This window comes from Phocoena phocoena, chromosome 7 (genome assembly GCF_963924675.1).
Source record: "Phocoena phocoena chromosome 7, mPhoPho1.1, whole genome shotgun sequence".
Classification (NCBI taxonomy): domain Eukaryota; kingdom Metazoa; phylum Chordata; class Mammalia; order Artiodactyla; family Phocoenidae; genus Phocoena; species Phocoena phocoena.
In genome coordinates, this window is record NC_089225.1 from 61117068 (window position 1) to 61132797 (window position 15730).

The 15730-nt window shown below is 36.5% G+C and overlaps 1 protein-coding gene across 1 annotated transcript in view; it reads right to left on the reverse strand.

The window, feature by feature from the left end:
* Positions 1 to 2521: 2521 nt before the first annotated feature.
* Positions 2522 to 15730, reverse strand: part of SESTD1 (SEC14 and spectrin domain containing 1) — an 87175-nt gene continuing 73966 nt past the window's right edge. Inside the window, exons 12-17 of the mRNA XM_065880430.1 lie at positions 14684 to 14843; positions 11392 to 11473; positions 10149 to 10271; positions 9189 to 9380; positions 6598 to 6719; positions 2522 to 3410 (exon numbers count right to left, since the gene is read on the reverse strand). Of these exons, the coding sequence (XP_065736502.1) occupies positions 3281 to 3410; positions 6598 to 6719; positions 9189 to 9380; positions 10149 to 10271; positions 11392 to 11473; positions 14684 to 14843 (809 nt within the window). The 3' untranslated portion in view covers positions 2522 to 3280. The remainder of the gene's footprint in view (positions 3411 to 6597; positions 6720 to 9188; positions 9381 to 10148; positions 10272 to 11391; positions 11474 to 14683; positions 14844 to 15730) is intronic.

Here is a 15730-nt window from a genome sequence, read left to right on the forward strand (position 1 = left end):
AGCACACCCCACACATGAACTGACAGGGTAATGAAACAAACGACAAACACGTTAATACTAGGTAACGCTTTGGAGCACTGGCCAATTTAAAGGCCTGTGAAGTGAGAGAAATATCCAACCTTCTACACAGCAAGGAAGCCTAGAACTGCCACTGATATCTTAGTTGGCAGGCTGAGCAGTTTCATCAACACGACCAATGAGTTACAAGAGTAGAACAAGGTCACCAACAATGAGGACTGAGAATAAAGTCAATTTCATCTGAAATGAAGTTATCTTCGCATATCATAACTCTGCCGGGTTAGACTTGTGTGAAGAACAGAGGCCAAAACTGTCCTTAGATATGGAGCTTACACGGGAACAAATACATGACATGAAGACAAAAGGAAAAAAATAAAACAAAATGAAGCTGGCCCAATTAACATTTCAGTAATTCCCTGAGATGAGCTAAAGTAATGTGGAAAGTTGCAGCATATACCAATTAGAAATGATGGTTCTTTCTCTGTTATATCTGCGGGGCTAATGTTAATTTATGATGTACAAAGAACTTGTCATTTCAAACAGACTGCAATCACTTCCTTCACAGGTATTCCAAGTGAACTATGACCTTATGAAAAAAATCACATTAGGGCACTGTTGGGTTTTCATTCATAATTGTCTATGTGTATATGGATATACAAATAGAAAGTAGCAGCACAGTTACAAATGAAAAGCAACAATATTTATTATGTGATAAAAACATATTCATCTTCATTTGAACTACTCAAATTACAAATATTTCCAGATGTGCCTTATTTCGCTCTTGCTGTAGACAGGATAGCTTAAGGCATATAAAATTAACTCATTTGACGATCAGTAGGCGAGTTGATGGTAGAACTGAAGAGTCTCTTTACTTACAGTCAAATTCCTTTCTGGCAAAGTCTTAATAAAAACATTCGAATTCTGTGAAATTCAGTAAGAGAAATAGATATTGAATGCAAGTAAGTATCTAAATTAGCCAGTATTTAAAATACCAAATGACTTCCTGATGAATAGATTCACTCATAAGTCAGTCCTAACTTTAGGAAATCTGTTTAAAACATACTTCAGACTACAATACAAGAGAGATTATTACTAATGCCTACAACAGACCATTCACATACAGGGGAACTGAGAAACTATTATGCATGAGCAAAAGGCTGGGAAGAGGAGAAGTCAGGCCCAGAAGATTCCTTCCCTCAAAAGAGCTTATAATGTAGCAGGTACAGACATAAACTGTAGCGCGTGGTTAGCACCATCATGAAGACTGAAATGAAGAATCACAAACATTTACACTCACAAAAGTTAAGCCCTAAAAGACTGAGGATTATCGAATATAGAAAAACCTTCCTGGATGTTCTCAGAGCAGTGGCAGCATGAGAGGGAACAGCTGAATGTGGCCCCAGATTTTCTGGCATGTCTGACTATTAAAAAAAGGCTGCATCTTTTACCAAAATTACTCCAAGAGGCGAAAGGTGGAAAATATGGTAAGTAACTTCACCTAGGTTGGAATGTCAAGTAGGTAGCTGAAAGTACAGGCTTAGAATTTTGGACCAGATATGTAACCCAGGACACTGGGATAAAATAGAAACCCTAAGGATGAGATACTTCCAGAAGCATTCTGAAGACAGAATCAGAGAGAGCACATTTTAGTAGATGCATTTTAAGTAAGAGTTATGTGACTGGACTCAGTTACAGCAGAGGATAACATCTTCAAGGGAGGAGACACTGTCTAGGAAAGGTTGCTCAATGGTATAAATGCTGCAGAGGCAAAGAAGGATAAGGGATGCAGACTGAGAAAAAAAAGTCATTCAATTCGGTAACTGGGAGCCCATTGAGAACCACTGCATTGCTGGTCTGTGTAAAACCAGACTGCAAGGTGCTGAGCAGTGAGTGATGAGGGTGTAGGGTCAATGGATATGGATTTCTCCAAGAAGTCTGGCAGTGAAGAAGGCTGGAGAAACCAGCAGGCTCAGAGGGAGCTTTTTGCATTAGAAGATACACGAGCATTTCTGTAGACAATGAAAGGAACCAGCATACAATTCTTTGCATAATATTGTATTGATCACAGACTACAAATTGTTTTTAATCTTTCTCAAAAACATTTTCTGAAATAAAAATTAACAAAAAATTATGTTTTTACCATTTAAACTTAATATAAACTTAAAAGCACTAACATTTTATAAATTTTATTTCTAAAAAAGAGTTGTACAATTTTTGTTATTATACCACTTCAGAATCTTGCTTCTAGTCTATCTTGAGAAATTTAATTTTATTAACAATTGCTATTTTAGTTCCTGAAAGATTACTCTGATATAAAGGATTACACTTAAGTAACTATGTAGGCCTTCTTCCCCAGCCCTCCTCTCCCAGAAACAAAATATCTTCAGGGTAGTCAATAATTTGGATAACATATTTCAAGTTGAAGAAGAGAAAAATGAGAAATAGTATTCCATTATTCATAAGTTCTTAAAGATCTAAATTGTTCTTCACAATAATTTTTCATGATAAAACATGCTTATCTATTATATACACATGCTTACATATAAATTTCCTGGCTAAAATACATGCAACCAACATGAAAAAACAAATACTAAAATATCCTCACAATGCTAAGAATGCCCTTTTAAATAAGGCACTCATGTTTGGAAATAGATATAACCACCAAATTAAATAAGATGTTTAAAAGAAGCCTTTTATTAAGCACAAACAACTTTTATACATTATCAATACAAATAGGAAAATGTTTTTTAATGAATATGATATATCAAAAATCTGAAGGTTTTCTTCATACTGACACAGTAAAAATAATCAATTTTGAAGGAGAATTACAAAGTAAAATTTTGAGGACACCACTGTCTACTAATAACAGTTTAACTAGAGTCTAAATTTACTACATCACTTGGGGAGGAAGGGCAACCATTTTTTATAGAGAGAATTCCTAAACTCTTATTAGCACCATTCAAAGCTTATTATCAGTTATTCATCTACAAACTGACAGGTCAGGTAAAGCTTTAAAGCAAGTTTTCAGTGCAATGTTTACAGTTCCTTCTTTTAAGATACTTGGAGTCTATGGTTTCAAAGCATGTTAAAAAATTCTGCCTTGGTAGTTACAAGATGTTAACACATGGAGAGAAACGTGTAATGGAAAGAAATGAGGCTTATCCTGGCTGTGAAATGCATCTTAACATATTGTAGCCGATGCTGCAGTATGCCAACGACATGCGGGATTATGAACTGCAGATCTGCGGGAAGAAGGCAGCTATTAGCTCTCTGTAGTCATCATTTCGGGATGTCTCAGCTGCTGCCTTTTGAGACTAACTAGTTTCATCCTGTCTCTGATGTGTTCTGCAGTAGAAGCCATGTCACTTGGACTCCCAAAATATTGTTCAGTTCTAAAAATCAAAACAGAAAAAGCCCAGTCAGATTAATACAAATCCACTGACTGCAGTCAATGCAAAAGGAAGCAAAAATTACCATAAAAATTACCTACGTGGTATGGTGTTAGTTCTTTTTGCAGACCATACTGTTTACCTCTGAGTAGCAATTTGGTAGGAGAAACATTTTTTAAAATGGCATAATATATATTAAGACATGTTGAGAAAAATTTATTAGAAGTATAAATGTCCTATCATGTACACTTATGATAATCTCAATAAACCAAACAATTCAACAAATAAACAAAACAATGCAACAGTATAAATGTTATACTTTTAGCTTGGGGCCCATAAGCATACACAAATATAAAATTTGTATGTGTACTTCAGTGCCAAGGGCTACAGACACTAGTTGTCTAATATAGCTACCAAGTAAAATATCCGTTTAATGTTAAGCCATCATTTGGGACATTAATAGGTAAAATTATTTAATTTTATCCTATCTGCAAAGACACAGTATTCAGAGTCACAGAATCTTTTAGAGCTCTACGAGTTCTTGGAAATAATCTGGTTAAGCTCCTCATTTTTTAGATAAGAAAACTAAGACCTAGAAAATTAAATGACTAAGATCACACAGTGGAAAAAACAGAATTTGAACCTGGGTCTTCAAGCAGTGAATCCAGAGAGACCACCTAATTTCTTTTATTGTTCTAGGAGAATGTTACAAAAGATAAATCTGACTAAGCTTACTGTCCAACTTTACACAGCATAAACAAATTATCATATAAAAGGGAATGAAATAATAATCGCAAATATTAAAGTTGTGAAATTAGAATATACAGCCCTAACTTACTCTTTTATCTTAAAAATGAAAATGACACATGAACTATTTGTAGAACACAGGAGGAGAAGCCCAAGCAAAAATACCAGTGGTAGATGCTCCTAGGATGACTTAAGTAGAATGAGACCGACTTTATGACAACTGGTTATGAAACACAGAAATGAGATTTTGGCGAGGGGAGGGGGGGGTTCCTGGAATGGAACAACCAGAAGCACCCTACTAATACTGTTACCAGCTGAATTTATAAACTTTTAGATTTTATTCTCTTTTATACATTGGAGATATACATGACTTTAAGCTACTTCTAATTGTTCAAGTTTAGGTACGACTAGAGATTATCTGAGTACAGACTATGAATAGTATTTGTTCCTGGGCATAAAGTTATATCTTCTCAATATCAATTCCAAATAATCATTTGAAGTTCATGACACAGTAGTAGTGGCATTTACCATGTGTCACAATTGTTTTAAGTAGTTTATATACATGTAGCTCATTTAATTTCCTCGCTCTTGTAACCTGACGAGGTATGGAAAATATATCCCTATTTTTATTTTTATTTATTTATTTTTTTGTGGTACGCAGGCCTCTCACTGTTGTGGCCTCTCCCGTTGTGGAGCACAGGCTCTGGACGCGCAGGCTCAGCGGCCATGGCTCACGGGCCCAGCCGCTCCGCGGCATGTGCGATCTTCCCGGACCGGGGCACGAACCCGTGTCCCCTGCATCGGCAGGCAGACTCTCAACCACTGCGCCACCAGGGAAGCCCCATATATCCCTATTTTTAGATGAGGGAATTGAGGCATAGAAAGGTTAAGTGGCTTGCCCAAGATGTCATAGCTCATAAGTGGCGGAGCTGAGATTTAAACCCAACAAATCTGGATCCAGAGTCCACAATCGTACCCATTACACTCTGTTACAATGTAAGGATACCTGTATTCAATGGTTTGGTTTCTCTATTGTTTTATTTTTTACTTATTTATTTTTTTGCAGTACGCGGGCCTCTCCCTGTTGCGGCCTCTCCCATTGCGGAGCACAGGCTCCGGACGCGCAGGCTCAGCGGCCATGGCTCACGGGCCCAGCCGCTCCGCGGCATGTGGGATCTTCCCGGACCGGGGCACGAACCCGTGTCCCCTGCATCGGCAGGCAGACTCTCAACCACTGCGCCACCAGGGAAGCCCCATATATCCCTATTTTTAGATGAGGGAATTGAGGCATAGAAAGGTTAAGTGGCTTGCCCAAGATGTCATAGCTCATAAGTGGCGGAGCTGAGATTTAAACCCAACAAATCTGGATCCAGAGTCCACAATCGTACCCATTACACTCTGTTACAATGTAAGGATACCTGTATTCAATGGTTTGGTTTCTCTATTGTTTTATTTTTTACTTATTTATTTTTTTGCAGTACGCGGGGCCTCTCCCTGTTGCGGCCTCTCCCATTGCGGAGCACAGGCTCCGGACGCGCAGGCTCAGCGGCCATGGCTCACGGGCCCAGCCACTCCACGGCATGTGGGATCTTCCCGGACCGGAGCACGAACCCGTGTCCCCTGCATCGGCAGGCGGACTCTCAACCACTGTGCCACCAGGGAAGCCCTCTCTATTGTTTTAATTCAACATCCTCTGGATTACTTCTAAATTATTTTTACTAAGAAGGTCTAGCTCCTTGTAGATAAAGCTCCTTCTGATTCATTTACTCGTCTGTTTATTTTCAAGAGGCTATTTCTTATTTTTATGATCAACTATTTGAAATGGAAATGAATGTGAGAATCAGAACCCCATCATTTTACAAATGAAGAAATTAGGACTCCATACAGCACAGTGAAAAGAGAATGGATCTGGTGCTAGACAGACCTGAAACTATATTCTAATTCCACTCAGAAGCTGTGAAATCCTGAGGACCTTACTTAACCTTTCTGAGCTTTAGTTTCTTCATTTGTGAATCAAAATAATCATACTGCTCTAGCCCTGGTCAAAAGTAATTAAGGTGAAGTGTTTAACCTGGGGCTTGGTATATATTTTAAGTTACTAAACATTAGTTCCCTCCCCGTCCCTTCCATGAATGAAGCCCAGAGTCACCCAGCTCCTTACCATCAAAGTCAAGGCGAGAACCCAAGATGTCAACCTAGTCGATGATCTTTATTCTACAACAAGCTATCAAGAGCAATAAATTTGACAGCAGCAAGTACCAATTGCTACTATTGTTAAGAGCCCAGTATGGATTTCTTTTCATTTTAAACTAACCTTTTATAGAAATTGAAAATGTGAACCAAAGCTAATTTACCAGGACTTTTAAGAAACAGACTTTCTTCTCTTGATATCCCTTTAAGACCTTACTGATAAAAACACAAATTGTAAGAACATGCACCATACCCATCAGGATAAACCACAGGAACAGTTAGTCTATCTAAAAGCGATTTCCCAACTGCTTCAATTTCATCAAATTGCTCCTCATCATTAATAGCTTCAGGCTCTTCTGGACAGTCTTGCAAAATCTGCAACAAATAAAAATGCAACATCAATCAAGAGACACAGAAAAGGAATCAAATTCATCCAAGTTTAGTAGATTGAAGGTGTTTTTGTTCTGTTCTTGGCATCTTCGTGTATGCCATTATAGAAGATTGATCAAAGCTGGCCTAAGAAATTCAAACAAAATGAAATACACAATCCCTACCAATAATATAACTGGAGTATAAAGAGGTTTATAGTGATTTCCAAGAAAAAAATAATACTAGACTACTATTTGGAATCTAAGCTCAAACTGTGCTTAAAAAGTAGTATTCTTTCATTCATTAAGTAACTATTTATTGAATACTTACTTTATGTTTATGTAGCAGCTTGGGATATGAATGAGATACAGATTTTGACCTCAAAGAGCTTACAGACTTCAAAAATGAAAGAAAATATAAATACATAACAACATATACTCAGAGTACAAACACATAACTGATGTGATTATCTAGCTAGAAACTTTATAGTTATTTTAAAAAGTGATCCACTGACCTGAGTTAAATGATGTAAGCAAACAAACAAAACAAAAATAACAACAAAAAAAGATGTAAATTGATTAAGGTTTTAATTCAAACACAGAAGTTCTACAGTCCTTGATATTATTTTTTCCTTAACTATTACCATTTAAATTTAAATGGTACAAAAGAAAATAAGGAAAGAAAAAAAAATGCTGTGATTTGTAACAGTTAAGTCTACAAGTACAGACCCACACATAGTAGCCACTAAGTACATGTGGCTAGTGAGCTTTTGAAGTATGGCTAGTCTCAAATTGAGATGTTCTATGGGTCTAAGATACACTCCAGATTTAAAATAATAATACTAATTTAAAAAAATTACCTCCAAGAAAAAAACCTGCAAAATTTGGGGCAGAAGAAAGTATTTATTTTTACAACTTTTTTTGCATTATAGTTTACTTAATCCAATTATGTTTACTTCAGCATTACTCATAAAGGACATTTTCATATTGTAAAATTCTAGATTAAATTTAAATATTTTCCCAATCACTATCATTTGCTATACAAGTTGCTTATAGTTGTGGTTATATTTATGCTTACTGGTATAAAATACAACACACTCAAAAGAAAAATAACATCTGATAACAAAAGGCTTTACATAGGTTGGCACAATAAAATAACTTAAAGAGTTTATTACAAGCATGATAAAGGCCATGTACCAGAAGAAATAAGAACATTAATTTTCTACGAAAAAAAGTCTCAACCATATTCATTCTTACATAACTTCTTAAAGAGATCTAGGTTTTAAAATGTCTTTGCAGATACATTTTTAAAGCACGATCCTAAAAAGTTATCAGTGGTGTTAGAAATCAGGCCAGTGGTCACCCCGCGATGGGCAGCAGAAGCAGGGTGATTAAAAGAGGGTGGAGAGCCTCTGGGGTACTGGTAACGTTCTGTTGTTTGAATAGTGCACTGATTACACAGGCATGCTCACTCTATGAAAATTCAGTGAGCAGAACATTTGAGCTGTACACTTTTCTATGTTAATACTATATTTCAATAAAAAGTTTTCATTAAAACAATCAATAGATAAACAAGTCAAGCCATTTTGTGTACTTTCATTCATCATCACCAGGCCCATTTTACACTAAAACACTGACCTGTGGAGTTCAGTGACCAGCTCAAAAAGAGTTAACTGTGGACATTTCCTAACAAATGTACTGCATAACACAGACAGAAACTGCTTAATTCCTGAGGTTCCTGGCAATTTCTCTTCTGTTCTACAGACTAAGGCTATCACATTTACATCTTAGGTTTCTCATATCTTAAATTGTATTGAACATTCCCTACATATAAACTGTGATCGTTAAGAGATCAAAACAAAGTTAACTACTTAGTAAGACTCCTCCTTGGAATGGAAATATAAGGCTTGGGTGCTATAAATTTTCTCTGTGCAGTTGAGAAAAAGGTTCTATTGAAAATTTGCCTGCATATTTCATTTTTGGTTTCTGGGACTAATGAATTCATTAAATAATAAATTCTAGAATGAATAAAAGTTATTTTATCCTTACTCTCATAATTTTAGCTGGACAGTCTCTAAACATTATAAAAATCACAAATGACCTTTTAAAAAATTTATGACAATTAGTAGTAGTTGCCAAAGCAAAGTTTCCTTTCCTGGCATAATGAAACAGATGGGAGTCATGACACCTGAAAGAACAGACAGTACATTCTGGGCACCAGGTCTGGTGAGGAGAGACGTGCTGCTGAGAGAGGACTACTGGATAGTTTCAACTCCTCTAACCACAGTCCTCTAGCACTGGTATGGCTTACTAAGAATCTGATTTGAACTTTCTAAGACAATACATTATACCTAAACAATCTTTAAACAATGAAATTAATATAAATTTTTAAAAAACAGACTAATAACAAAATTACAAGGTTAACATATTTTAAACGTACAAACACTACTGAAACTACATTTTTAAAAAAGCGAACCTTTTCAGCATTTGAGTGAAACGCAATAGCCATTTCCAGCCTATGTACCCTCTCTTCAGATGCTATCGTAAATTGTTTCCATACTCTGTTCAGTCGAGGAAGTGTATCCCCAGATGATCGAGAGGTGCAGCGCAAAGACTGGCACAGCACAACTGTGGCCTGTAGCAACTGTCTTCCATAGTCGTAAGTGCTCTGAAAAAGAAAGAGTCAACATGAAATTATAATAAAAGAATTCTGAAAAGAGGGACGGGAAAGTGTGCAGGAGGACTGAGACGACAATTAAGCAACACTACTAGAAAGCAATAATGAGTAAGTCCACTGGCACTTACTGCTACAAACTGTCTGCATGCATAAATGATAAAGGGGAAGCAATACTTTCAGTTAATTTTTATTCAGTTTATTTCTTGTCTGGCTTCCCTCTCTTACTCTGTTTTCCCCACCTCGGTCTGCTCAACCATGACCCCCCACCCCACAAAAAAAAAAAAAAGGTTTGCTCCCTCATTGATCAAAACGAATGGGTGGCAAGTGGGCACTTTATATTACATACAGGAAACCACACTGTTACAATGTGAACTCAATAGTTAGAGAAAATAAATTAAGATACTTTTCACATGCAAAAAAAAAAATCTGTGTTGCTATGCTAACACTAGTGAGATGCAGAAACTAGGGTTTGTCATTTACTGATTTACTTTCGTGAATGAACAGTTACTGCCTAAAAATGTCATAATATATACCATAAATCAGAGGAAGCATACAGAACCTGTATTCAGGAAAACATAAACCCTCTCAAGTTTATGCAGGCTAGTTTTGATTCACCGGCTGACATTTTCTTAGTTCTGTAATATTTCTGGATTAACGTAACCAATCTTCTTGGACTTGGAAGGTTAAGTTACATTACAATCATGCAGAAAGCTATGCAAACACATAGCTTGTAGAAAAGGAAGATAACCAGCTCTGCACCTGGGCAACATCAACAAATTTTCTATGCTTCTCCAGTAGAACTTTCGTTTCCTGGGCATCATCACCCAGTCTGATGTGGGTCTTAAGAAGAGCATCCAGAAGTTCACTTAGCCATTCTACTGCCTAAACGAAAATAAATAACAGTGAAGCTGGATTCATAACTCTTTATGTCTTATATCAAAACATCATATTTATATAAAGAAAGATTACTATCATGTGATTAATTAATCCATTAGTTATAACCTTAATAGCTCATTTCATTCAATGCCAAGCTACATGAATTAATGACCTCTCCTCCCACTCAAAATTTTTAAAAATCTAAAGACAAGACCTATTAAAGAGAAGCACTCATTTAAAATTAACATTGCATGATTTATACTAATAGAACATCATGTGTTTATGTAATATAATCTTATTGGAATCTCATTATAGATTTATGTTACTACTTAAAATCATAAGTTTCTTCTATGTCAAGCTGGAATCATGTTCTTTGATGCTAACTATACAAAGATAGCAAATTGTTTATCTAGCTGAAAAACCTTCTTGTGGGTTAAAAAGCAATAAGCTACACCAGGCTTCATCCTGGGATGTGTAACTGACAACCAAATCAACGGTAATAAATAATACATAATCCCAATTTCTAGCTCAATAGAGCATTTCATTGAGAAGATAAGTCAAATGAGACGAGTAAGGGCTTCCCTGGTGGTGCAGTGGTTAAGAATCCACTTGCCAATGCAGGAGACACGGATTCGAGCCCTGGTGCGGGAAGATCCTGCATACCACGGAGCAACTAAGCCCATGCACCACAACTAATGAGCCTGCACTCTAGAGCCCGTGCACCACAACTACTGAAGCCCGTGTGCCACAACTACTGAAGCCCGTGTGCCACAACTGAAGCCCACGCACCTAGAGCCCGTGCTCCACAACAAGAGAAGCCACCATAGTGAGAAACCCGTGCACTACAACAAAGAGTAGCCCCCACTCGCCGCAACTAGAGAAAGCCTGTGTGCAGCAACGAAGACCCAGCACAGCCAAAAATAAATTAATTAAAATAAATTTTAAAAAAATGAGACCAGTAAGGTAAGTGGGAATACAAAACTTTATTATTTTGACAGGATAAACTAGAATGTGACTTAATGAATTTACTTGCTTAGGACCATGAAAAGTACACTTTTGTTTATAGTTAGGTGAAATCAATCTTCTAAGAAAAGGCAAGTGCATAATGTGCCTGATTGATCTTTACCTGGGCAGCATCTTCTTCACATTTAAACAACTGCACCATCTGAAGCATCTTTAATCTTCGCACATCTACCATGTCTTCACATCTAATAAATCCAAACATAAATTTAGGACATTTCAGTTTTGTTGATAACTAGTATAACACCACCATCTGGCACACATGTTTTACAGTATACTAAAATACTCAGTCCTACACTATGGAGGCTGTAACTATTTTGTATTGATTTGTAAGAATTTTAAGGATATCTGTATCTGTGTTATATCAAAACCTTAAAATACCTGAATGGTACTAAATCACAAACCCTTCTGAGTATAGTATGGATTCTGCAAAATACTGAAGCAAAGCACAAACACAGCAGTACACTAAAACCCGAAGCAATATCAACTGCCAATTAGCATTAAACAACCTTCAAAGATAAAAATGTAAAGTTTCTAAAATACTAGTTTAGAGAATGATGCTCCAAGGGAATAAAAACAATAAATAAAGCTTTTCATTACATTACACATTACCCAGAGTAATATCAAATTTTGAATTAAAAAAACTTCCATCTATGTTCTTAAGAAAGAAAAAAAATTCTGTTGATCTCTGGGTGGAGAGAAACACAATTCAGAGTATTCTTAAATTTTACTCTGGTCTGCCTGGATAATATACAGATTACAATTTTAAGCTGACTTGATCTAGCTCAGCTCTGATCCCTTCATTCTGATTCCCTTCATTCCCATGCAATTCCATGAACTTTAGATGGGAAGGTGGAAACTCACTGCAGTACCAAATACCAATAACAAGCTCCCCATGAGGCACTGGACTCCACTATAGTTGATATTCTTAAGGAAACTTGATAACAATAAGTAAGTCATTGTCACAAGGCTATTTTTTATAAGGATGCCCTCAACAAAAGCCCATAACATATTGTTAAAACGCAACTTGGTTAAACAATTCTACAAGGGACTGAAGGGAAGTAATCATGATAAGTATTTTTACAATTTGAAGCTAAAAGACAATGTAAGACACTTCAGTGATGAAGATGATATCATACACATATTCAACACATATTGTCAGGTATGACTAATGTGCTTGAAAAGGATAAGACATGGTCGCTACTTTTAAGATGGTCTCATTTGGGGAGATGGACTTTTAAATAAACAATGTGATAAACACTACTGCGGAGCTGTATGAGAATAGGGAGGAATAAGTAACAAACTTGCCTTAGAAATCTAAAAAGGTTTCCAAGGATAAGTACCCCTGAGTCTTAAAGAATAAGTAGGAATCCAGTTGGCAGAAAACAAGGAAAGACGTATTCTAAGTCATGGATGCATGAAATAGCATGATGCGTTCAGGAAAGTGAAAACAAGTGTGTGGTTTTGTAGAAAAATCAAAGGAGGTAAGATTATGCAGGATTGGATTATAAGGGTCTCCTACACTATTCCAAGGAGACTGAACTTCATCTGAGAAAATAGGAAGTCACCGAGAGGGGTTTATACAAGGAAGTTGGGGATTAGATGTGCGCTTTACAAAAGACTGTGCTCTTGCACAACAGACTGTAAACGAGCAATGCCAGAGGCAGCTAAGATCAGGTAGAAAGAAGTGTTCATGATTCAGAGACAGCAGAACTTGGGCATCTGATTAGGCTGTAAGGGATGAGGAAGAGTAAGGATTTTAATAAATCCTTGGCATAAATTCCAAGTTTGGTAGCTGATGGTATTTTTAACCTGGATAGGAAACTAAAGGAGAAGAGCAAGTTTTGGAGGAGAATGATTCTGATCTGTCCATATTAGTTTTTTTGAGTAGTGTATGGGGCATCCAGGTGGAGACATTCAGTAAGTAAGAGGAACTACGGGTCTAACATACAGAAGAGGGGTCTGGGTCAGAGTCATAACTACTCAATCATGGTCATATTAAAGAAAGTCATTAAAGTAGGGAGAAGACAAAGAGTGAGAAGAGAATTTGGCCTCAGAACAAACCCTGAAAGCAGTGAAATTAGCTAGAGAACAAGAAATCAGTGAAGAGAACCAAGAAGAAACAGAGTGCCAGGAGGAGACTCGTGAGGGTGTTTTCAAAGAAGACAAGGTTGTCAGGAAGTTTCAAGAAGAAAGAAAAAGTCACTTGTGCCTAATTCTATTCAGAGTGGTCAAGCAATGTCAGGAGCAAAAGCATTCCCTGGATTTTGAGCAAGATCAAGCATTTATTACACATGGCGATTACAAAGTCACTTGTAACATCAGTAAGAGTATGTCCAGTGAAATGGTGAGGGGAGAGGGGAGACTGAGAAGGGATGAAAAGTAACTAGAGGCAGTGAGGAAGTATGAGTGCAGATTAGACCATCAATGACAGCTGTCAGGAAGGAGAATTCTAGGGCTAGAAGACAAAGGGTTGAAGGTATATGCATGTGTGTAATTGTCTAATTTTTTTTTTTAATAGGAGAGATTTAAGCATTTAAATGAAAGGCAGGGATCAGAGCAGAGAATGGGAATTGACGGAGTGAGAAGATGATGGGGACACATGGCTTTGATGAGAGCAGACATATATCATCTTTGTGATGAGCATAAATAATGAAATGGATACGTTTGCAGATATGAGGATAGAAGGAATTTCTGTCTAATGACTGTTTTCTCTGTGATGTAAGGGAAGAGTTTCTGTGAGGTTTTTGTTGATGACCTTAGAATTTCTAAGTGTACAAAGATTTCACACAACCATGCTAGCCTATATATACTAGCATATGTTAATTTAATCCTTTACTTTGCAATACTCTGCAATTGCTATTGCAAACTGAGTTTTCAAAGAACCCTTTAAATTCCTAGTTCTACATCAAAGGAAACTAAAAATCATCTTACCCAGAGTTTACTGTCTAATCCTTCTACAGCAAATATGAGAACAATGGATGCATGAAAATTTCTGAGACGTTTAGATGAAGAAACACATCAATGTAAATGACAGATTTAATAGCAACTCTAAACTAAATGAAAATAGAAAAGCAAAATTCTCCAAAAAGAGTTTTCTTAAAAGATAGACGAGTCATAGGCTACACTGGGGATATGGAATGTGATGTACTTGAGTGGAACCGAAATTTTTACCACTGAGTAAAAAGGGAAAATGTACCCATTAATTGAACAAACTGCCATTATTTGTTAGTACAATTATACACAATAATCATTACATTCACCAAAAACCAACTACATGCCTACTATATAACAGGTAAGAATTTTTACTCTGTATGGAAAATATAATAACATCACTTTTCATTTTAATTAATATTAGGTTGTCTTAGCAAAAATTAACATGAACAGTCAAACTTTGCCTTTGTTTCCTAAGCTGCATATCTTCCATCACTCCTTGTATGTGGTCCACATTTTCTTTATTTTCAATGGTTACATCCTTTCCATAGGCCCAGGATGCCTGATTGGAGATCTGATCCAGAAGACCTTGACCTTTTTCACGCAAACCTTGCAATCCTACATCTAAAACAAAAGTTACTATATTTAATCTCTTAAACCAAAGAAGCTTTCCCTCCCTTAAGTAAATCCTCTCAGCAGATACTGTACTTGGATTCCAAGTATAACAACTTTGTACATTACACTACTTTGGGATGGAGCCCTCTAAATATTTCGATCAATAAAACCCCTTTAAATGTGGCTCAAACTGGAGCTCCCTCTCATTCAAATTCTCCCTAAAGAGAATTTCCAAAAGGTGAATTTCCATAGATAACAATTACTTTTCAAAACTGCAAATAGGAAGTGTGAGAATTTCTATTTTGATAAGATTTTCAATTTTTTCCTGTTTTTAGGTAGTCCAATTTTTAGGAGAACAAGGCAAGTATTCTGTTCAAAAAATATATGAGTTACAAGACATTAAAACATTCAAGCAATGTATTCTCACTGTAAAAGGACACTGAACATTTTGAGTATAGGCGCTGTCCAGCTTACACCCAATGAGAAGCAACACTTAGGATATGTTTACAAGACTCTAAATTAGGTACATATACCAGAATTCTTTTAGCATTTTTAAAAGAAAAATATGGTTTAAGAAAACTTGTGACATTTTGAAATAAATTTCATTTGGCATATTAAATACTAAACATTGTATTCCGCATATCATCTGTTAAAAATAACGAAGACTGTAAGCAAGTAAAATGCCAATACAAACGTGATTTTTCACACCCATTCCCTCAAGTCCTTTTCAAAATTAATTAAATTGGTTCAATCACATGTCACCATTTTCCACTAAATCTCTGCCTTAAGTTACTGCTTTCCTCTCCTCCATTCTCCTTTGCCCTCCTGTCCCACTCAATACAACTCCCCTCCCATTTTCACATCCACTATCCACCTCTCCCAGTCACGTCTTAGGG